General features: G+C 44.6%; 1 protein-coding gene across 1 annotated transcript; it reads right to left on the bottom strand.

Annotated features, from left to right (window-relative positions):
- Positions 1 to 6,233: 6,233 nt before the first annotated feature.
- On the bottom strand, positions 6,234 to 25,565 carry LOC126531243 (ornithine decarboxylase-like). Its single transcript, XM_050178692.2, has 10 exons — positions 24,848 to 25,565; positions 23,122 to 23,211; positions 20,670 to 20,766; positions 17,169 to 17,245; positions 15,491 to 15,657; positions 12,033 to 12,167; positions 11,552 to 11,717; positions 10,363 to 10,516; positions 8,906 to 9,009; positions 6,234 to 7,307 (listed from the first exon to the last, which is right to left on the bottom strand). Exons 2-10 carry the CDS (start codon positions 23,203 to 23,205, stop codon positions 7,005 to 7,007), a joined length of 1,287 nt encoding a protein of 428 aa, XP_050034649.1. The 5' UTR covers positions 23,206 to 23,211; positions 24,848 to 25,565; the 3' UTR covers positions 6,234 to 7,004.
- Between the last annotated feature and the right edge of the window lie 601 nt (positions 25,566 to 26,166).

Genomic DNA, 26,166 nt, shown 5'->3' with positions numbered 1-26,166 from the left:
CTGGAGAAAGCGGGAAATGTCATCACGATGTTTCTGAAATGTACAAGGAAGTTGTAAGGATGTTTCTAGAGTGAGCGACAGAAAGTCGAAAAATGTGGCTAGGGCGTTTCTAGGTCAAGGAATAAAAAGTTGGTAGATTGTTGCTATAAGGTTTCTGAGGAGTATTAAGATGGTTAGTAAATCCTGCTTTTAATGTTTGAAGCATGTTCATTCATCGTTTAAAGAAATTTCGTAAATAATTTTTATTGAATATCGAAGGCCAGTACTTGACAGGATGTTGTTATGATGGTTTTAGGAAGGTTGAAAACGGTATGAAAACATTTAATAGACCGTTGGTAGGTTCTAGTAACATTTGCCTAAAAGATTCTTATTCAAGGTTACTAGAAATGTTTGTAAGGGTAAATATCTGCAATCTTAGTTTATGGTAGTAGCAAACTGGGCTAGTTGGTACTGGTTCATCTTTAAAAACGCCCCTAAAACAAAGGACAAGGTGAAGAAGGAAGACAGGACACATGCGCCATGGTATGCACAATCGAATCATGCACTCTCCATAGTTTACTATTCACTCATCCCTTCCGTACAATGTTCAGGTTTATATACATATACAGAACAGCTCATTTCTATAGCTCATTTATTATGGTCTCCGGCAAAACGGCAAGACTTTAGAAGCAAAGGTACGTCAATTATATTGTTTACACACACCGTGCACAACGTCAAATACACTGTTTACCTCGACGCTCGTGGCCTACATTCCTGGCCTGCGCTCATACCCAGTCCTGCTATGTCTTCTGGCTGTCTGACATCAATGGACGGCCCTAATCGCAGCGGATACTCGCCACCTGCGTCAATCCAGCCTACGACGTCCTCCGACACCACTCCGCCTCTAACCAGCATGACGTGCGACCTTTGATATCTTATTCATGTAGTTTGGGAGCTAAATTATGACTTTACATTTAGTGTGTTAGTTGTTAATGTGCAATGTCCAAGAGTACTTTGGAGTGTGTTTGTGTGCGTGCGACAGAGCGCGTACAATTCATTGTTTTGTCCGAAGCTGGTTCTTTCCTACAAGCTCCAGAACTTGCAGCGGTGAATCTACTTACGTCATGACAACTATATAGTACTGAGTGAAGAAAATTAAGCGTACAATGAGTTTTGTATGTTTTAATGAACAGGGTGCATCGCAATTCGGAAGCAACCGTATAGTCAGGCCGGTAGAATGCGCAGCCGGACCCCGGCGTCGGTAAAGCTTGTGCATCATAAATGAACATGCGTCGGATTTAGAGGACAGTATATTTAAGTACGAAGCTTGGACGTAGTAAAGCTTTGAAAGCGTTTCGGGTAGCTTATATGCAGTGGCAAATTAGATCCCTAGATCTTCTGAAGAGCGTGAGAGCTCCGTTAGAAAGTTTCCCTCTTTGGTGTGCGAGTTAATCGGATTCGCATCCATCGGCGAAGCGTCCACGTAGTTTGCGGCTTCTTCTTTTTATTATTTACTGCGGCCCCTAGTTCGTATCACTCGCCCAAATTAAAAAAAAAAAAGGAGGTCCGGTTTCATTCCAGTTTTCTGTTTGCAAGGACCACCGCAAAAGAACCGTTGTTAAGTGAACAACTTCTCGTTTCAGAGGCCTCATATGAGTAGTGTTTAGTATTGAATCTAAAGGCGCGTGAACAACCGTCAACGCGGCAACTGCCGGCACGGAATATTTTGCTTTGTGCACGCTAATTCACTTTGATATCGAAAAGACTAATCAGTGCGCATGCGCAGACACCCAATTCGCGTCATTTCCAAAACAAGTGCAATAATCTCCCTCCACATCCGTCAAGGCATATTCCCTGGATTCATTGCATGACCCACTTCAATGCGTCCGCGCTGATTAATTAGGCGTCAGCGGCAGCTGCTGCGTGGAGTGACACTCAAAACACGACGCTTCTCCCGCAGCAGGGGCTCATTATGGGCTTTCGTTTCCTTTATAAAATTGCACGTGCGTGCGTGCGTGCGTGCGTGCGTGCGTGCGTGCGTGCGTGCGTGCGTGCGTGGACACCGCCTCCGAAAAAGTCATTTTCATTGCCTACACAATACCCTGCACGCGTACTTCTCGCCGCGCGGCAATATTGCGTGCATCTGCGCGCTGCTTTCACGCTCGGAAAAACACTTTTATGTAGCACGTATCGAGCGACCGAAAGTGTATCGGGAGTTTTTTATGTCGCCCTGCAATTTTCTCATTGAGACTTTTTATCTAATAATATCGGAGAAACAGAATAATTATTAAGACTAATTATCTAATTAGCAGTATGAATAAAACAATTTGAGTCTCCCCAAGCGACGGCAAACATAATTACCTTTGACTATGTCGAGCTAAATGGCATTCGCCAATTTTTAAACACTGGCTAAAGTTAGTTGGGACACCCTGTAGACTTGTCTAACCGTTTTCCCACCTACCTTGATCACTGGGTAGTCAGTGGTCGAACGGGTAGCGCATCGGGTTGCTGTGCTGAGGTAACAAGATTCGAAATCAGCCATCGTATTAACTAGGGCCACTGAGTATGTGGCAATGTGTACATGCGTGCCGCTCTTGAACGAACTTCTTTCACGTCGACAGGGTAGGTACCGCTATTGGAAGGAGTACTTGACTGCGACTTGGAGTACTGGTTATGTGCCCCTCGATCTGTGCTGGTCTCCAATGAACGTCTTTGACGCCAACCTGTGTAACTAGGTATGTCCGACAGGGAATGTGCCTCTCTACAATGACGAAGAAGATCCCTTAAATTTCTCGGATACTAAGCATAATCGAATCCACGTCACAAGGGTTCCTCGAGGATATCAACTTGACGCATTAGCAGGCTGCGCCACAAATACAGTCGGCGTGGTAAAAGCTTGATGTGGGCGAGTTGGTTGAACATACTTGAAGAAAATAGCGCCTGTCCGTCGTACATGTTCCTCTTACAGTCGGTGTGTGCAGCTTACCAATGAACGCCTTTCGCGCCAACGCTTTAGCGAGCTGCGCCATGAATGCACTGAGTATGTTCCACTCTTCAGTGAACCTTCTGCCAACTTCAGTCACTGAGTATATGCCACTGAGTATGTGCCACTGAGCGTGCGGCTAGCGAAGGAACAATTCTCAGTGCTTGCAGGCACCGGCGTGCCGCTCGTCTCGGAGGCCTCACGCGGCCTCTTCGGCCGTGCCACTAGATGGCGCAGCGTGAGAGATAGGAGCCAGGTTGCCGCATGACGCGTTTCTCAGCGTTCGCACGCATCGGTGAGTCACGCATTTCGGAGGCCACGCTCAGGCTTCGCGGTGGCGGCTCTAGATTGCGCTGAGTGTTCCTGTGGAAGCGCGAGAAAGGAATCCCGATGCAGTACATGCCTCACACACAACTCGTTTCAACGGTGGCAATACGTACGTTTTGTCGCTTTATTGATTCAATACTAAACGCATTGCCGTCTAGAGTCATCGTGAGATGGTGGCTTCTGCCACAATTTTTTGCTTTCTGTTGAGAGCCGTCTTGTTTGAAGATAATCAAGAGCAAATCCATTCGCAGATTTGTCGGTTCAGGAATTGAGACCAGTTCTGGCTTATGCAGATGACATGACAAACGTTTCCAGAGAGACAGAGAGTGTGAATGTAACTATGAAAGAGGTTGTTTCTTTTTGCGCCACCACTGGTATAGCCGTCGGCTGGGCTAAGTGCTTAAGCTTATGGCATGGCAGCTGGCTACAGACATCTAAGTACTTTTTGTAACATGAACTGGGGCGTTACCACTGGGAAACACTCGAGGGTGCCATTGTAACATTATCGTGACAGGGCAGTGTATTGCATAAAGAAAAAAATCAGACAGCAAAGTGGAGCGGGCATAACTTTTCGATATCTTCAAGAGCCATTGTTTGTGATTTTGTTTTAATTACAAAAGTCTATTAAGCACTGCAAGTGTTACGCATGGCAATAACTTTTGTGCAGAAATTTCGTAGTGTTTGCGGTGCATACGCGTATATAATCCACTTGGGAAAGAACTAGCTGGTGTAACTTAATCATTTCATTGTGTGTGTAGCCATGATCGCACCTCTCTCGTTCCAAAGCCTGCCAGCTCTTTGAAACGCTCGACGCGGACGCCCCATGCCCCATCCTCGCCTTCTTTTCTTATGACAGCTCGCCTTCTGACGCACCGTGTTGCACTGCACTGTCTCCAAGAACGGCCCACTTTCTTGGGTACTTTGCTCGTAGAACGCTACGTAGAAATCGTGCGACGTTGTACCGAGTTCGGGATCGCCCCTGTTGACCATCATTTAACATTTATTCGCCGAAGTACCAGTGCCGTCGTTGTTGTACATACACCACATGACATAGACCATAGAGAGAGAAAAAAATCGGCAGAGACACTTAAGACTGCTTACGTGTGGGAATCCGAAAGCATTATAGTTCCTTTGGTGAAATGCTTCGAATGATGTTTTCTATGTGCATTAAAGTTCTTTCTGCGGATTTTGTGTGTGTGTTTGGGTATACGTTCACCATAGGCCGACTCAGTTTGTACACTCACGACGTGCCGTCGAGAGTCCATCGCATTAGACACCGCACCGATGAAATCTAAAGAGGAAGTGACGCGCCGGAGGCAGCGCGCTCATGTTATACATCCGGGACCTGGCCCCAGCTCCTGCCCATTGGCTATTCCATCACGTGTGTAATGACGCACACACTAGGCCACGCCTTTAATCAACCGGAACCGGGGAAATGCCACGGCGTTGGGGAAGCGTGTTCGTCTCTCACCGCGGAGGCCCGGGTTACCAAAATGTACCAAATTTATTTTTCAAAGTCATTAATTCACTTTGTTTACAGGAACCTCCCTGAGAAATTCGATGCATGTACGAGCATTTTTCACGTGCTCTTTGCGCCGTGGGCCGCATTCTGCTACCAGCAATCGGCCACTCAACCGACGACGAAGCCGGATTTTCGCGTAATGGTACATATAATGCCTCCATATTAAAACTTATTTATAGAAAGGCAGAGAGATCGGCCAGAGCTATAGCTTTACACTGCGGAAAATGGACGAGGAGGAAAAGGGCTGATGAATGATCCTGAAGATATAAGAAGGAGGTACGTATATACAAGTCCGTGATTGCGTTCACGCGGAAACGAGTGTCATAGCCATAGATATGTACGATTGTATAACACACAGCCGCTGACGACGTCACAATCTACGTTACTCTTGTTTACGCTCGTCCACTACCTATGTAAAAACCAACAATTGCCACATCGTAAACTCGCGTCGAACGGCCAGCGTAAAAAACATGCCATTGTCATCATACAATCGTCGACAACGTGGTTGTCGTCGTGCTGCAGTAGTCGCACTTACGTGCACATGCATGCTCACGCGACCCACACACACAAGTACTCATTTTAAAGGGACGCGTTGGTGCAAATGCTATCGTTTCGCGGAAACCCCAACAATGCTCGATAGCAGGTACCTGCAATATGCTCCGCATAACATACAAGGGAAAAAAGATAAATGTAAGACAGAGAACTTAACCACGGCTGAGCCCAAAGTGCATTCGCTCCGCGCAACGTTTTAGAGACATCGATCGACAAGATGCCTCGTACATTGTTAACGGGGCTCGTTAAAGTAAATTTCAGTTGCCTACGTGAACATGACTCACATCCGGCTGCCACAATGCAGGATTGTATACTTCACCGACACCACAATACGGGCGGCTGTGGGGAGGACCGGCAGGAAGTCTGAAAGTTCGTACATGGCTGCCAACAGCTATGAAGCCCGGCACACACGGGAATTCAACAGTTTCGCTGATATCCTCGTTTTAAAACTGCACAGCTCCCAATGGAACGACAGCTGTTCGTGCCAGTGCTGTGGATCTTTCTTTGCGGCCTTCGCGCACAATTCAATAACCCTAATAGTCATCAGGCGATTGAGGTCCACTGCACTAACATGTGCGGCATACAGGACCTTCAAAGTTAAAGTAACGAGAATTTTAACAAAAACGCGATGCGAGCTACGCAAAATCTACTTGCGTTTTTAATTAACGGTTTTACTATCACGCCTATAACCTCTATGCTTTAGAACGTAAGGACAATCGTCTTCGAAGACAACTTTGTATGATTCTCCAGGAGCACAGCTGTTCAAAGTTATTCATCATCACATTTGGCACTCAGCTAATTTCGCATTCAGAGGCATGGATCTCGACACTACGTCAAGCCCTGAGGGAAAGGAGAAAAGTCAGTCGTTGCTTGTTTTTTTTTTTTTTTTTTTTTTTTAACCAGACGATAGCAAGAGCGCTGCTGTCATCCGCTTCGCCCAGCTTGCAAACGATAGGCCACACGAAGTAAGCTATGCGTCACAATATTCGACGTTGTGTCGAGATCGGCGCCTCTGAATGGGGGAGGGGAGGGGGCGAAATATCTGAATGAGTCTCGAATTTGTGATACTGATCTCGAATTCACAGGGCCGTCCAACCATCACTGAACCTGGCGCGTAATATTTTTCTCGTTTAATGGCTCGTTGCGCGGCCACTTCCTTTAAATCATTTTTGCTCTTCAAATTTTGGTTTCATATCGCTACCGTTGTTGGAATACCCTGATTGTATAGTTTTGAAGACATAGCCTTTGTCTGACAAAACCGTACGAATTATCTTGTAGCTTCGGGCTACAATCGGGTGGATGACACCTTTTTTCTTTCATTTGTCTGGTGTTTGTATGTCTCTATAAGCATTAATAAATATTGAACAAGACAAACAAAAGAATCTGCAATGTGTTTCCTCAACAAAGGCGCTACAAATCGCAAAACAATATATGCTTTATGCGCGACTCATGATTCCCATGATTTTCGTACACCACGGCCATATTTATTTCTTGTAATCTCCGTATAATATGCAATAGATATAGAAAAGAGAGAGAGAAATTTTTAGTGATGCGAGACGCAGAGAGGTCGCCCTGAAGTACATTCCTCTAGCCAGCTATACTCTAAACACAGTATGAAACTGTACGGTTTCGACCGTTGTCTCAATGAGCCTCCTCCATCACGACGCTCTGCGGTTGACTGTAGCCCGGCAAGATGTGCGACTCCTCGATAATGCTGCAGACGCGAGGGACGTCAGCTGCCAAAGTCCTGTAGTGGACCGGCGGAAAGCCGGTTCCGTTGAAGCCGCATGCCTTGACCAGCCCGTAGGCACCCACGTTGTCCATAAGGAGCCACTCGCCCACGGAGACCTCGTAGAATGGCACGTGGTCTTCGAATTTGTCCATGGGATGGCACGTGGCACCCCACAGCGTCGTCAGGTCCTTGGCCACACGTTCGTGGGGGGGCTGAGATAAAAAAATTTCGTCCTTGCGTTTGGCACCCTTTTTGAGGCTTTAAGTTATTTATTACCAGTGCAATACGTGGAAATGGACCGCAGTACGAAAAGCCACGAAAGGCATGCGTCGAAGTGTTCGACGGCCGACACCGACGACAGGCACGGTAAATGGCAGCACAGCACAAGTGTACCAGCCGGCATAGTAATAAAAGAAAAGCATGGCAGGGGACTCTTTACATATCACACAAACGAGGTCACAGTCAGCATCTTATATACAAATTAAATAGATTATAGACAGGCAGCTATACAGGCAAAGCGGACGCTTATCTATTTCGACGCTATAGTCGTTAGTGATCTGTTGCTACAGAAAAAAAGAGTAAACTACCAAGTCGCCACTGCTGGTTATAAGAAAATGTTAGTATATAACAAATTGCACTGCATAGCATAAGTTACACAACACACTATGAAAGTAAGTGAAGTTTAGAATGCTTTGAATGTTTTTAAATTGCTTTAAACACCCTTGAGTTTTCACAACATTTTAAGGCATAATTTTGTGCCTCATGCGCTTTACAAAATCTTAGCCTTTAAAGGGAAGAAGTTTCAGCTCGAGGGTTCCATTGGCTCCTACACATGGGAAAGGAAAAATCGTTTTTCTCTGCAACTACTGCACCGAATTTGATGAGGTGTGTGGAACTTAAATGAAGACGTTAAAATTTAGTATTGTGGGAAGTGGATGTTTGATTTAGGCTATCCAGTTCTTTTATAAAAATTTGTAAAATTTCCGAATTTCGAAAAACAAAACTATAAAGCTTACAAATCTAACTCAGCAACTTAAGATTATAGATTACAGTTCCGTAAGCGGCAAATATTAAAACATCTAAAGCATACAAAAATTAATGTATTACACACCACTCTGAAAAATACTAATATATGTCAGTAGGACATTTTGCAAGACGCTTGTAAACATTGTGACAAATCTACGGAAGCAGTAAGTTGATGTATAAGATTTGTCAGCATCAGATTCTCTAAAGATTCAGTTTACGAAATTATGATATCTGTTCTTGATGCAGAGTTACTGATTTGTAAACTTTGTGCTTCCGGGTTTTGAAGGTTGCCAATTTCCGGCAATCTTTGTAAAAAATTTCAGGCACTAATCAAAATTTTCCTTCCGTACAGTCACTGGAATCGAAGTTCTATGTCAAATGCAACAGACAACTAGTCTTCGCAGCATGTTTTAAAGCTTTATAGCTACAAAGTTTCCGTTATAACTAGGTGGTAACTGTGGCGTGTCCAGTTTTACCTTCTTTACATGCAGTGTGAGCTTCAGTGGATTTTGCTCCTTGGTGAAATAATATGGGCACCTCTGTTTGTTTTTGGGTCGACAGTCGAATCAACATAAAAATACCATATTTCAGCACGCTTGTACCTTTTTGTAAGCACAAGAGGTTCGCTTTCGATTACAAAGCGGCTCTTTATAATGAAATGAGTTACCTGCCCCATATATTTTGCTGCAAAGGGGTCCAACTGTACTTTATCTGAAACGGCAGAGCCATAATCATGTAGGTACCTCGATCTGGGGCGCTAAAGTAGCATGCAGTGTTTACTTACGCTGAGCGGGTGATATCTGATGCTCAAGATATCGTAATTTCCCCGAGGAATGCAGTTCTCTCTGCTATCGTTTATGTAAACGTCGTGGTACGGACGAAGTTCTCCTGTAAACATGAAAAAAAGAAAGAAAGTTTGGATGCATGCGTCCGTTCCGCACGCGTCGCCACAGTGGTAAGTTTGTCTAAACTCGAGCGAACATTAAAGACCAGCACAACATCAGCGCGTGCGTCGCAGGATGTAACCGTAGTGGTGCACCGAATAAGTCGCTATACATTCCAACGCTGCGATGCGAGTTCAAGCAGTTGTTTGTCAATTGTAGCGCGCGTTCCATACATCGTTAGGTCCCCTGGATTCTAGAAAATTCTCGGTGACAAAGGCAGTTGGACCATGTAGTGAGACACGACGACGGTCGGTAAGCCGTGTTGTCCTCCCTACATTTGTTCGGAGGAAGGCGAACTAGCCCGATGGAGAGCGAGGGCGCGTTCCTTTCCTCGTGAACGCGAGCTACGCGAGATGCGAGGCGCGATGATGGCAGATGATGGCGCCTGATGATAAAGATCACGCTACAGATCGTGTCCACCGACATCGCAAGCTCGGAAAGCGACACGTACATTGGCCGCGGTTTCTCATGTCGACAGGCCTCACTGACCTTCTGTAGTCTTCGTGAGCAGCTTGGTGCGCACGCATCCTCACTGTTCTCTCTCCCCGTTTTCATGCCTCAGTACCCTTCCCCCGCGTAGGGTAGCACACCGGACGTCCATATGGTTGACCTCCCTGCTTTTCCCGTCTCATTTTTCTGTCCCTCTCGCTCTCATCTCGTGTAGGTGAGTGCGGCGTATCTGGAGTATAGTATAATAAATTTAGTGGATCCGTGACACTCGCTGTAGGATTGCATCGCCACAACACCCATTTCTCGTCGTTTCTCATATTGGCTGTCGAACCCCAGTGTAGAATACTAAGCCAGTGATGTGCTCTTCCAACCGACCCTCTGACTTTGGTACAACTGAATATTACTGTTTCTCAAGAAGCGCCTAATGGTACTGCGGTTATTTGCCATCATTTGCTGGATTTTTGTCGGCGACCTTTTTTCCGCCAGCGAATGCTTCAGTCGTAACAATCACTTCCTCCTCTTCTTCTTCTTCTTTTTCGTTCAGAAACCTTCACTCTAAACTCAACATTAACTTCACACTGGGGGTGAGGACTCCACAGACAGTACTGAAGCAGTTCTCCTATAGTGCGGCCGTGCGTATGCCACGTGGTACGAATCTCAACTATTGTCTCGCCGTGATAAGCTACGATCAGTTATGCTTGTGAACTACCAACAAACTGTACAAGAAGCATTTTAGCGTCGCCGTGTAATACTAACGCGCCTTCTCATGGTACCCCATTTCACCCATCGCACTTCGAGATACTGACCCAAAAGCACGGACAAGTGACGTCAAGGTTGTGAAACATACCATCGACGCTCATTTGCCTCGTCCTCTTGGCGACCACCTTGACAGCCAGCGTGTATGAGGATGTCACCATGTACTGCCCTGGCTCGGCCATGATATATGTGCCGCTAGACTCCGGGAAGTGCTCATCCAAGGCTGATCGCACAGTTTCGCACACCTGCGCAGAGCAAAATAGTTTGCATTATATTCCCTTATTTCTTTTCATTCTGCTCTAGATGTGAACATGTTGTGCGTGGCCTACTCTGGTTGTAAAGCGGAAGCACGTTCCCCCATTGCTCCTTCTCAATAACAGGAACTGTAATTCTTTTTTTTTAGCCTGTGTCGCAGCGTTTCAACAAGCTTATTTTTCTCTTTGTCTTTGTCTCTCTCTCACTTTTCATGTTCACTCGGACATGTCTTAACAGAGGGGTCATGCGCGCTATTACGCCATTCAATTTTCATGTCACGAAGTGGACACGTACTCACCCAGTCGGGTGTTCTTCGACACCCGTCCCCTTTATTAGCATATAGCTGCTTTGTGAGGAGTGATTATAGCGGCGACGCACATTTGCACTCCCCACGCTCCGCGCCTACCACACTTTACCACACCCTAATCCTCTAGCTTGTACGCATTATGTTCTTCTCAACGAGCGTAATTGGCTTACTTTTCTAAAATCGGATTTTATTTATTTATTCGTTGGCAGTTACTTGCTGCAACATTAATACATAGGGATTATTTATAAACAGGGAACCCAAGGATAAGGAATGCTATCGGCCGTGCCTACGAAAGAACGCAAGTACAAAATAAACCAGCCAGCGTTTGGGTTTTCTAGTGCAGGCTAAGTCTCCTGAAACCTCCTAGTATTACAGGCTACACTGTCAAATAATTTGCACTTTTGAAAGTGAACGACTGTGTAATTCGCTCAACTCGCACCTTTGCACTCATTTGCGAGTTTAAAAGGTGTAATTGTGTGCGTTATAGGCTGGTTTGCATCATTATTCATGTTAGGGCATAACTTATTTTACAGTGTAGCGTGCATGTACACTCAACTTCATTTCCCTATTAGCCAAACCATACTCATTTGCTCCTCCGCATCCTCCCCAGTTTGTATGTCATTTATGCGTTTGCCGACGTATGCTGTGCCTCACGTCAGAGTCGTCGATTCACTGAAAGAAGTTGCGCATCTTATTGCGAATGTAGGTCGCTCCTTACTTGAATGAAGGAATCTCGCATCCGGGTGCTTCCCAGAAATCCTCCTCCTATGTCGAGCACTGTCATTTCAATTCCCATCTGAGCGCCGAGGTCGAACAGATGCCTTGCTTTCTCAATGGCAACGCGATAGCTCTCGTAATTGAAATGTCTTCCACCAATATGAAAGCTGCGGCAGAAAACGAGACAGAAAAAAGATAATCCATTTTGCCGAGTGTAATATGTAGTATTAGTGTCTTTGTTATTGCGATTATCCGCACATTGTTAATGTACAGTTTCGAGAGAGAGAGAGAGAGAGAGAGGGGGGGAGGGGGGGGGGGATTCTACTCAGGGCAGCCGCGCACGCTACTGCGCACACGACCGGCCGGGACGCTGTAACTTGAAAGCAATCTGAGACGGGTATTTACCCTAGCTTACAAGATGCGAACAGTTTCGAAAGGACGATAGAAGCAAATAAACTTCAAAAAGAACGATAACGACTTACGCAATGCCGACGACAGTGTGGCCCTCGTCAGTGGCAACACGTAAAATATGTTCAGCTTCGGAAGAACGACAACCGTATTTTCGTGCCATTCGTTCTTCCCGATTTTCTTCTTGCGGTGAAATCCTCAACAGTAACCTGTAAGCAACGCAATCCTCAGTTTAGGCTTGGGTTCGTGCCACGAGAAAATATACAACGCCAACAGACTTCTGATTGTCGATACCAGAATATGAGTGAGTAGAGCATCGGCGAAAGTTACAAATGACGTAATTGCTAAACAGGAGGATACTAAGCTTACTGTTTGCAAGCTACACTCTGAGCATCGCCTGTTAACGGCGTTTTCAGTGCGTCGCTGCTTGTTCATCAGTGTTCGATTGTGCGATTGTACAATATTTGTAAGAAACGTTAAAGTACTGAGCTCGTAAAAACTCATTTATTCAACTGAAAAGCTAATGACTCTAGGTCTTGTCAAAGTAGTCCCGTCGGCTATCCATACAGTTTCTAATTCACTACTAATTAACTCGGCGATAAGTCGGGGGAACGGCTGTGGTAGAGCTGAAATGTGACCTATATTCTTTGACTGTGACAGCAGTATGGCGCCTCGCGAATGAGGACGGTGCCACCGAATCGCTTGGTGCAAATGTAGTAGCAAATAAAAGAAGAAGGTTGAAGGACTCCGGTAGAAATTTGATTTCTTTGTTCTTCGGGCATATGTACATCAAGCCTCTAGAACTAAAAAAAATGCAATCGATGGTGTCTTTGTTTTCGGTGATTCGCTGTTCACTTTTTTGGAGCGAGGTGAACCGTGATCTCTAAATTTGACGGTTTGTCCCTTCATTTGAGGGTCATGTACGTAGCACCAACTTTCATATCGGGCAGACATGATTACCAGAACTATGAGATTGCATCTGAATCTTTTTAAATGTACCGCATCAATCGTTCGCCTGGTTTCTTTCTGTTGATTTGAGTCAGTGTATGAGGAACAATTTTTGCATCCAGTTTCCCTTCCCATGAGTCGTTGCGTAATATCTGGCGACAGGCATTCCTGTTCGTTTTCGAGTATCCTGATATCATTTGCACAGTAGCACGGCATTTTTCTTGCCGTAACTGCCTCACACATGCCACATTTGCAGCGGTATGTGATGCTAACAGGAGGCAGACTCTGGGATCATCTCGAACCGAATATCTGCCCTCCCGAAACCTTTGGTGCCATTCCGACGCGATGGCTTCTCGATAACGTTTCGTCACCATATAAGTGCTTACTCATGTTCCATCTCTCACTAGGACTTTTCCTAGCCTAACGCATAAGTTAGTTTCAGCAATAGAGTTTCTTAGGGAAAGCGGACGCTGCGCCGCTGTTGTATGCCGAGATGCGGTGGTTTCGGATCCGCTTCATTCTCGCAGAGCCAGGACAACATTCGTCTGTCACAATGGCTGTTTCGACAGCATATATATATAACAAAAAAAAACATTTTTATTCAATCGTGGGCACTTGCGCTTGGATGTACAATTTTAGGCAACATAAGAAGTGCCTGCGGGCAGCTGAAGTTGAAAAAAAGATAAGATTAGCACTCGCTTTGCGCCAGCTCGTCGTCCGTTCCTGTTTGCAGTGCTTGCTTATATATATGCACTATATAGGAGTAAACTTTATTGAACGATACAATAGCGCTGAAAGAAAACATCTTACGGATATTTTTTATTTAGGCAGCTTTATCTGTGCAGCCATGACCATGTTCTAGGCCAGGTTCGAGACAACGACTCGAACACCCTTATTACGGCATTCCCAAGACGGCACGACACTTGTTAGAAAACTCGCATATACGGTGGCGCCAGATTTCCCTGTAGGTAATATTGTCAGAAACTGTATGATTCAATTAATTTCAATTCAATTCAATTTTATTGACAAGTAAATTAAAACGGTAACAGTTTTATACAGGAAGGGCTCCCAAAGTAAGAACTGCAGGCGGGACTCTTTATGACGAATTAAAGAACACAACAAAGTAAAGCAAGCCTCACAATACATACAATAGATGAGGAATGCTTGGGGATTATTGATCAGATGAAAGAGGAAATAAGTACAATGATGACATTCAAACTCATAAAGATAAGTGAGCACGAGTGATGTTGTTAGCTCTATTCTCGAAATATGTATCCATTACATCACTCGTGCAACGTCCAAATATATCGCCGACAAGCTCAACAGTGGATTGCTAAGCACAACTCTGCCAGCTAACGGATTTACATAGAAACCCTCCCACCGCTATGGACATTTTTTTACTTCTCCTGATCTTTCACTCCCTTTTTTCACTTCCCCCAGGGTAGGGCAGCCAACCGGGCTCAGTCCTGGTTACCCTCCCTGCGTTTCATTTATCATTTTCTCTCTCTCTCTATTTCTCTCTTCCAACACTATCTCTACTCTGAGCACAAAGGGACTCAATAGCACTAATTTCTCGAGTTTGAACATCATGAAAAAAATAAACAAAAGAAAAAATATCAGTAGCGCAACTTCTAAAGAAAGGGTATATATTATTTTTACGGGTGCAATACGTGCCCAATACACACGCAGACGTTGAGCTAGAAAATAAAAACGGTCCTGCTGCTGTACTCAGCTGTTATAGCATAGGGCCCTTGTTCATTATCGCGGTTAGTCCACAGACACATATAACGTATTGTAAACGCTATTCCCTCCAGCGTATGTCTGTGTTTGCCCGTCTGCCTTTCCGTATTAAAAGCACTTCTTGTTGGGCTAGTTGGTAGCTGTTCATTATAAAATATAAAGACGCCAAATAAACGGGCAAAAGAAAACGGGACAGGTTCTCTGCTCTTGCGTGTGTCCGTTTATTTGGCGTCTTTATATTTTATATTGCCTTTCCATACCATGAATCCCAGCACCAACGTGCCTCCCAGCATTAACCAAGAAAGCGCCTACTCTCTACATCTGCCTTGTTGTCCGTCTTTGGCCATAATTTCAAGTTTCGTTTCGTAGGACGAGTACAAAAAGAATATTGCTGCTATGTTTCTTTATTTACTTATATTTAGCTCACAAAACATCACGTAGGTGCAAACATAGTTATACATGATGACATAACTATCACAAGAATTACAAGCAAGCTCGTAGCTTTTGTTAGTCTGGCACGCGAGGCAAAAGGCGTCCCTCACGATACATGAATGGACCTGGAAATCTAACACATACACGGCGTTGCATAGAGTACTACATCTTCTAGATGTTCAACTGAATGAAATATGTTGAACAACAACACAAAACACAACATATGCTATAGATCGGGCACTGTGGAAGACAAAGTAAACATCCACTGGGGAATGGCAAAGCAAACAAGTACAATGCAGAGCACATTCTAATGCATTACGTAGTAAACGACAGGCTTCTTCCATTAGCCTGATCTAACGTCTTTTCGTGTATTTATGCACAAAACCTAACCCAGCTGCATGATTGCACCAACCTGGCATTCTTGTCCTTAATCTTCTGCAGTTCTTCCAAACAGTCGAAGGTCATTAAAGTCACGCCAGCGCTTTCAGCAAATTCCAAGTGAGACGATTGTTTTGCTGGATTTGCGTAGATGATTCGGCTAGGATCGACTCCAGTGCTCAGGACGGTTTGAATTTCCCTCTTTAAAAGAACCAGCCGGCAAAAACTGACTTAATCATCAAAACATCATCTATATGGTATCACCAATACGTCAACACGACGTTATCAATACGCCATTTGTCATCAGTACGTTATCAGTATAGTAATCGAAAAACTGTTGATAAGGTACCCAAACGTTGTCACTACTTGATTTAGAAAAAAAAAAAATATGGGGGGGGGGGGCTGAGGTAAGAAGTGTCTGGTTATAAGAGCGAAGAAATATTTACCGCAGAACCTCAGTGAGTGTGACCTCAGTGACTATGCGCCAGGTAATGAGTTTGATTGCCAGCACCGGCAGACAAATCAAATGGAGACGGGATGAAAAAAAGAAACGCCTTCAAAAAAATATTCGCTTGCTCAGGCTTATATGCCCATGTAAAAGCTACAAGTGGTCGAACTTACTCCTCATTGTGAACACTGCAATAGGACTGCGCGACTTATTGGATATTAGAAAAACAACCTGGATTAGGTTTATGTCCTTTCGCTGATCAACCGGACTGCTGGTCTAAGAGCTAATTTCAGACGATAAAATTAGCTGCTCCGACGGTGTGCACTGCGTGGCGAGAGTTCTAGTAATTTTTTTTTCCTATGAACATTGCTTGCTAATATGCACGACATATTTACGTCACGCTTCCCTCGTAAACAGAATCTGCAGAATCTTCTGTGAGCAGAAGTCATTTTCTTTAGCTGTTTTGTGGACGCGGCCGCAATGGTAACTGGTGGCCAGACGTTGCGACTTAGGCGGGACGCGTCCCGCTTTTACCGCCGTGGTCCTGCTGTCTTACGGCTCCCTGTCCGGGACGGTGTTCTGTCCGGATTTTGCCTCTCCGGACGCCGAGTTGTACCGAAAAGTCTGCCCTGTGATGCCGAATCAGTTGTTCACCTTCTCGGATATGGTGGCGTCAATTTGAAGAAAGGCTCGAGGGACGGGCGGCAAAGCGAAACACTCCCGCAAGTTAGGCAGCAGCCCCGGCGTTCTTGTAACGGTTCAGAAAGCGAACTGTTCGCTTGCCATCGTGTAAGCGCTATTCTGATTAAGGGCGAGGGCAAGAGAATGCTTCGTTTTCTGAACCGTTAGAAAATCGCGCCCCTCCGAGAACGCATGATCACTTACGGCTGGCACGTTCTCTCGATTCATCTACAATGGAATTCTAAATACGTTGGTGAACGAGCTGCAGCCAGCCCAAAGCGCACTGGCCATGCCCTCTTCATGCCGTCTTTCTTGTCACGCATGATGGTTTGTACGCACGTTGAAGAATATCGAAACGCAAGGGCAAATTTACTGAATAGCTTGGAACAGAGTTTTTCTTCGGATAAACAAAACTTGAGATAAATGTTAGATTATCTCCGACATCCCCCTCCCATCGTCCCACTTTCGTGTCCTTTGGTGTCATATTACGGAAAGGGTCAGCCCAGTTCAACAGTTCTGCTACGTTATAGAACTTCTTTCTTTTGTTTTTCTTTTTTACTTTTGCTCGCGATATATTTCTTACCTTGTTCGAACAGTCAAAGTTGACTCCTTCCATCGCCAGAGTTCGAATGACGATGCGATCTGTGCACGACTTTATCGCTGAGAAAGATAACAAAATTACCATCTGAACATATCGCTTTTGTATTGAAGCTAATTATTTGCATTCATTAAGTTCTAATGGGCTCAAAGCGTTTCTATTTAAGGCGCTTACAGCACGATGATAAACCCTAATATCTGGAAAGTTTATCAAGGAGTATTGGATCGTGGCAACTAAGCCTTAAGGTAATCTATGCCTCAACGTGTCAGTTTAAAATCACGCTAATGTGACTGTGTAGGTTGTCCAGCTCCTTCATTTTTTTTTTTTTAGCTTGGTCAAATCTTCTAGGTTCTGAAATAGTGCGTATTTTAAAGCGACCATGAATATAACGCGAGGGAAAGTTTCTACCTCTTAGAAAAATGAAAAAAAAATTATGATTACAACGTCAGGTATCTACATAAAAACAGGAAACGACGCGTAAAAGCGGACGCCTGCCGGGCTTTATTTATACGTCGTTATTGCGAACTGCCGTCGCAAAATAAAGTGAAAGGATGAGTGGTGGCATTTCCGTCCTCCGTAACCTCCACTAAGGTTATTGGACAAACAGCACTTGAGAAATGCCCGTGACACAATCGCACACGGCAGAGCCTTGCACGGATTAGGCGGCGATGCTCGGCGCGATATTGAAGTCAGCTCGCTTGACATGCCTGCACATCAGCCCTATAGAGTTGCTCAAGGTTGCAGTTGATACGCCGTAGTCGCATTGATGCGGCACTAACAGCGTCGCAAATCAGAAGAAGGATGGTTGAAAATTCACAGTGGCAACTCCCAGCAAGGAGCGCTTAGAAACAAACAAAACACACACGTACACACAAAATACCGCTATATTCATATCACGAACCTGCTTCTAACGCGAGGCGAGTTCAGAGGCCAGAAATTTCGGAGGGGAAAATAAGGACGTCTAAGCTTCGCCTTTAAGAGCGGGACGCGATAGCATTCAAGGATGCCTGACTGCTTTTCACGCTTCCCGGCAACTGCAGCTCATGTTACCGTAATGTTTACCAGGAAACACTGGCGGCAAACGCTATGCATTAAGGCAAGTTTTCTGGTAGAAACGCTGCCTCTTGCGTGGGCTAATCTCCTGTTATTGTTTCGCACTTTTAATATTTCAGTCTTAGAAGATGTAACGTAAAGGTTATGCGCTATCGGCGTTTTTTTTTTTTTTCACGTTTGTTTGCGGACTGTCATTCTCAATATTCCGAAAAATAACTTTGTAAAGAATGAAAGACAAGGTACAAGCAACTTTGGTGACAGAAGAGTGGTTGGGTATGCGTGGTTAGGGATAACTTTTCGCGAAAAGATGGTCGACGCTGGGTGCCGGACGCGGGGCGCCGATGCCGGATTTTCGGCGACACGGGGCACTTAACGCTTTCGCGTTAAAAGGGTATTCGTGCAAATTATTGTGTGTCCATGCAAGGAACGTGCTGATTATAGATCCCCATCTTACCTATCTTCCAGCTGTGAGTTTGCGAAACTGTTCATGTTCACTGTTCTTATATATATATATATATATATATATATATATATATATATATATATATATATATATATATATATATATATATATAACTACGATATTATTACGAGGCGTCCCCTAGTGGGGAACTGCGGATTAACTTTGACCACCTGGGGTTGCACCCAATGCATGGTACACGGGCGCTTTGCATTTCGCCCTCTGTGGAAATGCGACCGCCGCGGCCCGGATTTGATCCCGCGCTTTCGTGCTTAGCAGCGCAATGCCAAACCCACGCATCAACACGGCGGGTGACTCGGGAGCAGCCATAGAAGAATGTATTTAGTGTGTAGTCAAACAGACGCACTATATATTTTTGAGCCAGTAATTAATATTATCGGACATACGCGAGAGGGAGGGACAGAAGTAGTGATAAAACGTGTATCTGTTAATATCTGGGGGTATTCATCGGCACCCCACACCACCCAATATTAAACCAAATAATCAATCAACCAATCAACCAATCACTTTAGCTAGCCGCAAGGGCGCAGCACAATAGGAAACGCAACAGTGGAGCAGGCGACCTTTACAGCATATTCATTGTTACTTCTGGCTACCTCGAAAATTTTCACTGTACCGAAGCCATGCTGAACATACAGGGACATCTCTTAGTAGTCAAGTATGTCATGGTCTACCACGATGGCTGCTGACAGAATTGTAAAGGCTTATTCGCGTTGCCTTATTCGCGTTGGTATGCGTTACTGACCCGGATTGTTCATTTTAGAACGCAGCTGTTATTTGCCCGTTCCTGCGGCGAGCCTTGGCGTCGGCCTAACCGAGCGAACAAGCACAGAAAAAGATAAAAGCGGACGCAGAGCGCAGCGGGGGGGGGGGGGGGGGGGATGAAAGACGCGAGGAGGAAAGCAGAGAGGAGGGTGCGGCGCAACTAGGAGGCGGGAAGCGGAGGAGGGCATGGCAAAAAGGGTGAGAGGGAAAGCTGATAGCCAGCACGAGCAGACGCGTGCGGAGCGCCGAAACAAAGCGCTGGCGTGGGTCCCCGCGAGCCACGCGTTCCCGTGTTCACGCTTTCATTCAGAACAATGAGCGGCGCAACCGGTAGAAATGCTTCGTCTGCCGCTGCTGCTATACGAGCTGCACTAGCAGAGGCTCAGCGCCGCTGCCGAGAGCACCCTGTCCTTTAGTATCAAATTATTTGCCATAATATATCGCGAATTCGAAACACCTAAACAGCTGCGCGTGAAATTCGCATTAGGGAGTATCGCAATCGCCGGTGAAACATTTTTTAGTGTGATATTCCGCGTGAGCCTCCCTCCCTTCTCCATCTTTATATTGTTTCCTCTTCTTTCTTTTCTTTCTGCTCAAGTTTATGCGTCAATTGAAAGCGCGCAGGCTTTTGCTCATCTGTATCTCTCAGTCAACCTAACCCGAATGCAAATGAAGCGTTAGTAAATTTTGTCACATTGGTGACTGTAGTCAAGCGGCGTGAAAGCCGCTACGAAAAAGAAGTAAGAAAGCAGCTGCAATGCTTAATTAGTGATTCAAAACAGTGCATGCTGCACAGTCACTCGCCCCGTAGGATATACTGACAGGATGAATTCGGGGGGACATTCTGGGCATGGTCAAATTCCGCCATGTTGCCAAACGCTTTCATGCCGCCATTTCGAGCCAATCAGAGCCGCTGTAGTAGCTCTGAGCCAACGGAGGTGACAATTAAGACGAGGAATTCGACAGTATGGCGCAATTTGACAATGTCCAGAACAGAACCTTGTGGCTGCTACTTTGAGCATCGTTGTTGACCGTCTTTATGCATCTTTACACATGTTGTCGTGGCAAAGCACTTATAGCAACGCTTGAATATAAACAGTTTTTGCAAAGTGAAATCTGAGCTGTGAAGGATAAGGCTCGTTATCAACTCTAGCTGTGGATAAACGTGTTGTCCGGAGATTTCTTACCGAAATATGGAATCACCCTTGGCAGCTGCTGGCGCCATAGCTCGAGCGTCCTCTTCAGTTCAAGCAGGTCACATATAAAGAAAGAGTTGTCTTCCTCCTTGGGCGGTTAAAAAAGATACAGAAGAAAAAAATCGAGAGGAAGCACTTAAAACGCCCGTGAGCAAACGTAGACCATAACTAACGCAACACTGGAGTGGCTGCCTTGGCTTGGTTCCTGATGCCCCTACGTATATGCAACATGAAGGCCCCACAGACTCATTATAGAGTAATATCACATGATTGCTATGAAATATATAGTTTTCCTGGAGCGCTTCATGTGATCACATTGAATTATTGCATGTGGAGGTTATCGGGCCCTTCTTTATGTACAGGGTCCTTTATCCCTGAGCATTCCTATTTAGGGGCTGATTTATCATTCTGAACTTCCGGTGCCACCATGTGGCATTTGAAATGTACTCCATGGGCCTTTCTTGTCGCCGGTGATGGTGTATAATGCTCACACGTGAAGTAGGATCGATTTTCACGAACGCTGGTGGCAACAAGCTCATTAAACCATCGATGTATGTTGCGACAAGCATCTGTCTTCAATGCTAATAGTACATCATTTTTCCGCTAATCGCATTTAGTTCACGTTTGAAAAGGGATGAAGCAAAATATTTCACCGGTGTCCGCTACAATGATATAGGCAGCTATGACTACAGAATTGCGTTTCAGACTTAGTTCTATAGGACCAATGTGAAAAGAATAAAATATAAGGCAGGAAAGTTATCCGGAGAAAAATTCTGACTGGTCACCTTACACGAAAGGGCAGTGGCGGGGATATGTGAGTAGGTAAATGTAGACATGATAAAAACAAAAGCGCTGAGCCAAGGCGACACACAACGGAATCACAGTCGCTCGGACAAGCCCTCCGTCTTCGAAATATAGGGCAGGGTTTCCTTGACCCTTCACAGTAAATTTCAGCCCTTCCATTCTGAAAGCGGAGTTATAGAACTCGTCCAGAGTGGACAAGAGCATCTGCCCCCGCCCACAAAGCCCACGGCAGTCGCACAGAAGATGTGTGACAGTCTCACCGCGGGAAAACTAGGACACCAGTACATTTACCCACACAATTTGACTTCGCTTATCTCAGAACTGGTAATAATTACAGAATTGCTTGCAATTTAACATGCCCTGCGTGTTCATCATCATCATCATCAGCCTAGTTACGCCCACTGCAGGGCAAAGGCCTCTCCCATACTTCTCCAACTACCTCGGTCATCTACTAATTGTGGCCATGCCGTCCCTGCAAATTTCTTAATCTCATCCGCCCACCTAACTTTCAGCCGCCCCCTGCTACGCTTCCCTTCCCTTGGAATCCAGTCCGTAACACTTAATGACCATCGGTTATCTTCCCTCCTCATTACATGTCCTGCCCATGCCCATTTCTTTTTCTTGATTTCAACTAAGATGTCATTAACTAAGATGTCATTAACTCGCGTTTGTTCCCTCACCCAATCTGCTCTTTTCTTATCCCTTTACGTTGCACCCATCATTCTTCTTTCCATAGCTCTTTGCGTGGTCCTCAATTTAAGTAGAACCCTTTTCGTAAACCTCCAGGTTTTTGCCCCATACGTGAGTACTGGTAAGACACAGCTGTTATACACTTTTTTTTAGGGATAATGGCAACCTGCTGTTCATGATCTGAGAATGCCTGCCAAACACACCCCAGCCCATTCTTATTCTTCTGATTATTTCAGTCTCATGATCCGGATCCGTGGTCACTACCTGCCCTAAGTAGATGTATTGCCTTACCACTTCCAGTGCCTCGCTACCTATCGTAAACTGCTATTCTCTTCCGAGACTGTTAAACATTACTTTAGCCCTGCGTGTTGGCGGGTTCCAACTCCGCCGTTGTAACATGTGCTCTAAAGCAAATAACTGAAAACATAACTAACGCGATTTTTTTTATTTCCTCCTTCCGCATTACTTTTACCTAAATGTTAACGTCTTTCATGTAATGCAGCTGAAACGGAATGTTGATATGCGTAATAGGGAATAAATAAAAAAAGCTCGACATAAGAAAAAAATCCACGTTTATTCAGGTGCACGTTAAAGGACCTCCAGTGGTCAAAATTAATCCGGAGTCTTCCACAACGGCATCTCTCATAGCAGTGATGATTTCGACATGTTAAACATGCGGGAGGTAATTTCACGGAAATTTATTTTTTGCACGCGGTTTTGAATACGGCTAACCATCGCAAAGGATCGAGTAAACGACACCAGGATGCAAACCTTCTAAAAGCTGGAATAAGTAATATCACTAAAGTACACATATTCTGATTAAAAGTACATTTAAACTTTATCTATCATTATTAATAAACTATAATAGCGCACGTATAGTAGAATATTGCATAGAAAAATAAAATAAGAAAATAACGCACAGCGCATAACTGACATTTGACACACATACCTGTGTCTCCACCACCTTCGTTGCAATATCGCGGACAGTTGCTTCACTGTGGACAAAGAAGCTTGCGTCTTTCTTTGCGACCATCTTGTTCTGCGCAGACAGCACGCATCGGGATTATGTTTATCAACATTATTAACTCGAGAGCCATCGGAACACTGGTAAGAAATTTTCCTTGGAAGTAATGATGACGAGAGGAGTGGGCGTGCAAGCGAGACATATGTAAATCAGGCATACAAATGAACACAGCGTAATTTGTTAACAGCGCATCTTTAAGGCCTTCAACTATTTCCAACTGAAATCTACAGTTGTCTCTCGAGTCTTCACAAAGTTCACTCAAATCTCTGCAAGATAACGTAAGGACAGAAATCTTGAGATGGCTTTCTTCATGCTGCCGCGGTGTCCAGCCGTTCTAATAAGAATAATCGGATGTCTCTTGGTTAATTACAGGCTTCGGAAGAGTTCGTAAAGGCTGATATATGTTCATCATGATTAACTGCCACCTACTCTTAATACTAACAATTCTAGCGCGGCAAATTTGTTGCGAATGGCGGACTCTGCATAAAGCGAAACAATAAATCAGCTTAGACTGATGAAGTGTTCGTTGAAAACTAGTTCAATTATTTGTCGGTAATATGTTAATTATTAAAAGGAGAAACTGAAATCGAAACTACGGCACTGGTACGTTAGCGTGACGTCACAGATTTCAACGTATTGTTTTGTGTTCGGGCCGTTGTGTTAAGCCTTCGACTTATTAAAATACAGTTTAATCCATCTTTACCAACGAAAATGAACCCGAGCGCCCATTGTTAAAATTTATGACGTCATGGTGGGGTGGCGAGGAAACTGCATGGCGGCGCCCCCAACCGTCTCTAGCTTTTGCGCTTTATACGGCTTACCAAGCTCTTTCTCACGATAAGTGTCGCTTATTTTTTTTTTACATGTATTAAGGGTAACTTACTAACAAAGCTGAACTTGCTATTTATTTACTGACTAATAGTTATGTTCAAAGAACTACCTTGACATCTTTATTCTCCACTCTTTTAGGATATTTGAAATTATCATCACCAGTCCAGGGACAATATTTCCCTCTGGTCGCCTTAGCCAAGAAAGAGTTTGAAGTCGGGTAGCGTTAGTGAACACCGAGATTTCACGGCAGTGTTCATCCCCCGTTTAAGTAACTTCGCAGAATACCTGCAGATAAATATAAAAATGCATTCCACATGGAAGAGACGATCGATGCCAAAGCAGTTGTGCGTAAGCGCTCGTGCTTTTCGACCGAACAGGGATCAGCGTAGGTGAAAACCAAATGTGCCTACTATCGATTTTATCGTGACATTATCGATATTAACCACTCTTGTCGACGCATCTATCAAACGGACGTTTCTAATTTCAGAATTTGCAGCCGTGTTTCCGCCTTCCACTCGCAACTGCCGTCGGGTCGCCATGTGAATGCTCGGTGAGGCCTAACGCGTGGTCTGCTGAAACCTCTCCATGTGAACACTTAGTCATGTGTACTTCCTTCGTGGGATTCCTGCTTGAATGGCCTACCGTACAATTTTCTTAGTCCCCCCTTCTAAGTTTCTTCATCGAGCTGGTGCAACTAACATGCATAGCCTTCCGTTAAAGGTTTCTTTGCACCAGTGCAACTCCGAGTGCTTGTAAAATCTTCGCTGCGTTATCCTACGTGTCATTAAACACGTTAGTGAGTGGCCGATCGTTGTCTCACCGTTCCGAGAGTCGCCTGTTGCTCCTGAGAGTGACTTCTCGACAGCTCTGTTGCTCCTAAGTTCGTCGTTACTGCCACTTTCGCCGTGCTGCGCGATGAAGCGATGATGCACCTTGTAGTGGCTTGCCACGTATTTTAGGAATCGCTTTGTTTGTTCTTTTTTCCTCGTTCCTATACTTCATCAATTGCTTTCTTTTTCTTTCATTTTTTTTTATGAACACGAGCACTGAAGCCAACAAACACCGCACAGCTGTTAAAGAGAGCTCAAGCTTTGGTTTCCTGTGAAATACCGTGGAAATGTGCCGACGCAGAAGGCGCTACTCGGGTGTTAGTCTCTCTCTCTCTCTCTCTCTTTCCAGCTTCAGGCTCAGTACTGATCTCATGGTAACAGCTGGCTCCATGCCTGTGCTTTGTTCTGGTTCTTTCTATTCCACGTTATAATGAAATGATTTCCTTTTGTTGATTTCTTATACGCTGGTTGTCGATTAATTTGAATGGGATTTTTCTAATTACGTGCCTCATGTCGCCTTAGATAGCACACGCTATATTTCAGCAACTGATCTTTCCTTTTGCATGCATAACATTTCTAGACGTTGCTTGTTCGCTGTAGTTTCTCCTCGAGAGTCATTCTTCCTTTCAATGATACGGAGATCTTCAAACGTACATAGCAATACACTTACAATCATCCTTCTATGAGAACAGCATTCTCTTATTACTCCATCCCTGCCCCTTCTCATATCTGCAAACGTCACTACGTAAATTATTTCCACGTAAATCATCGTAAAGAAACAATGAAACAGCCCTGTTACAACCCTGCTGTACTTTCGGGATATAATAAAACATCGCTTATTGTAATGGATGTCTGTCTGTCTGTCTGTCTGTCTGTCTGTCTGTCTAATGGTGCGTAGCCACAAAATAAAATATATATATATATATATATATATATATATATATATATATATATATATATAGTGTGTGTGTGTGTGTGTGTGTGTGTGTGTGTGTGTGTGTGTGTGTGTGTGCGTGTGTGTGTGTGTGTGTGTGTGTGTGTGTGTGTGTGTGTGTGTGTGTGTGTGTGTGTGTGTGCGTGTGAAATAGACGAAAGATCCTATTTACACACTATTTACACTGGAGCCAGGCAGCCAGGCTGACACTCGCTCGTGCCAAGGGCACCGACCAACTTCTTCGTCGTTCTCGCGGCGGCTCGTCTCTTGAGCATCGCTCCATGATATCGTAATAATATATATATATATATATATATATATATATATATATATATATATATATATATATATATATATATGTGTGTGTAGTCATGG

Source organism: Dermacentor andersoni, chromosome 5 (assembly GCF_023375885.2).
Source record: "Dermacentor andersoni chromosome 5, qqDerAnde1_hic_scaffold, whole genome shotgun sequence".
In the NCBI taxonomy this organism is placed as follows: Eukaryota; Metazoa; Arthropoda; class Arachnida; order Ixodida; family Ixodidae; genus Dermacentor; species Dermacentor andersoni.
This window is presented reverse-complemented; position numbering and strand designations above follow the sequence as displayed.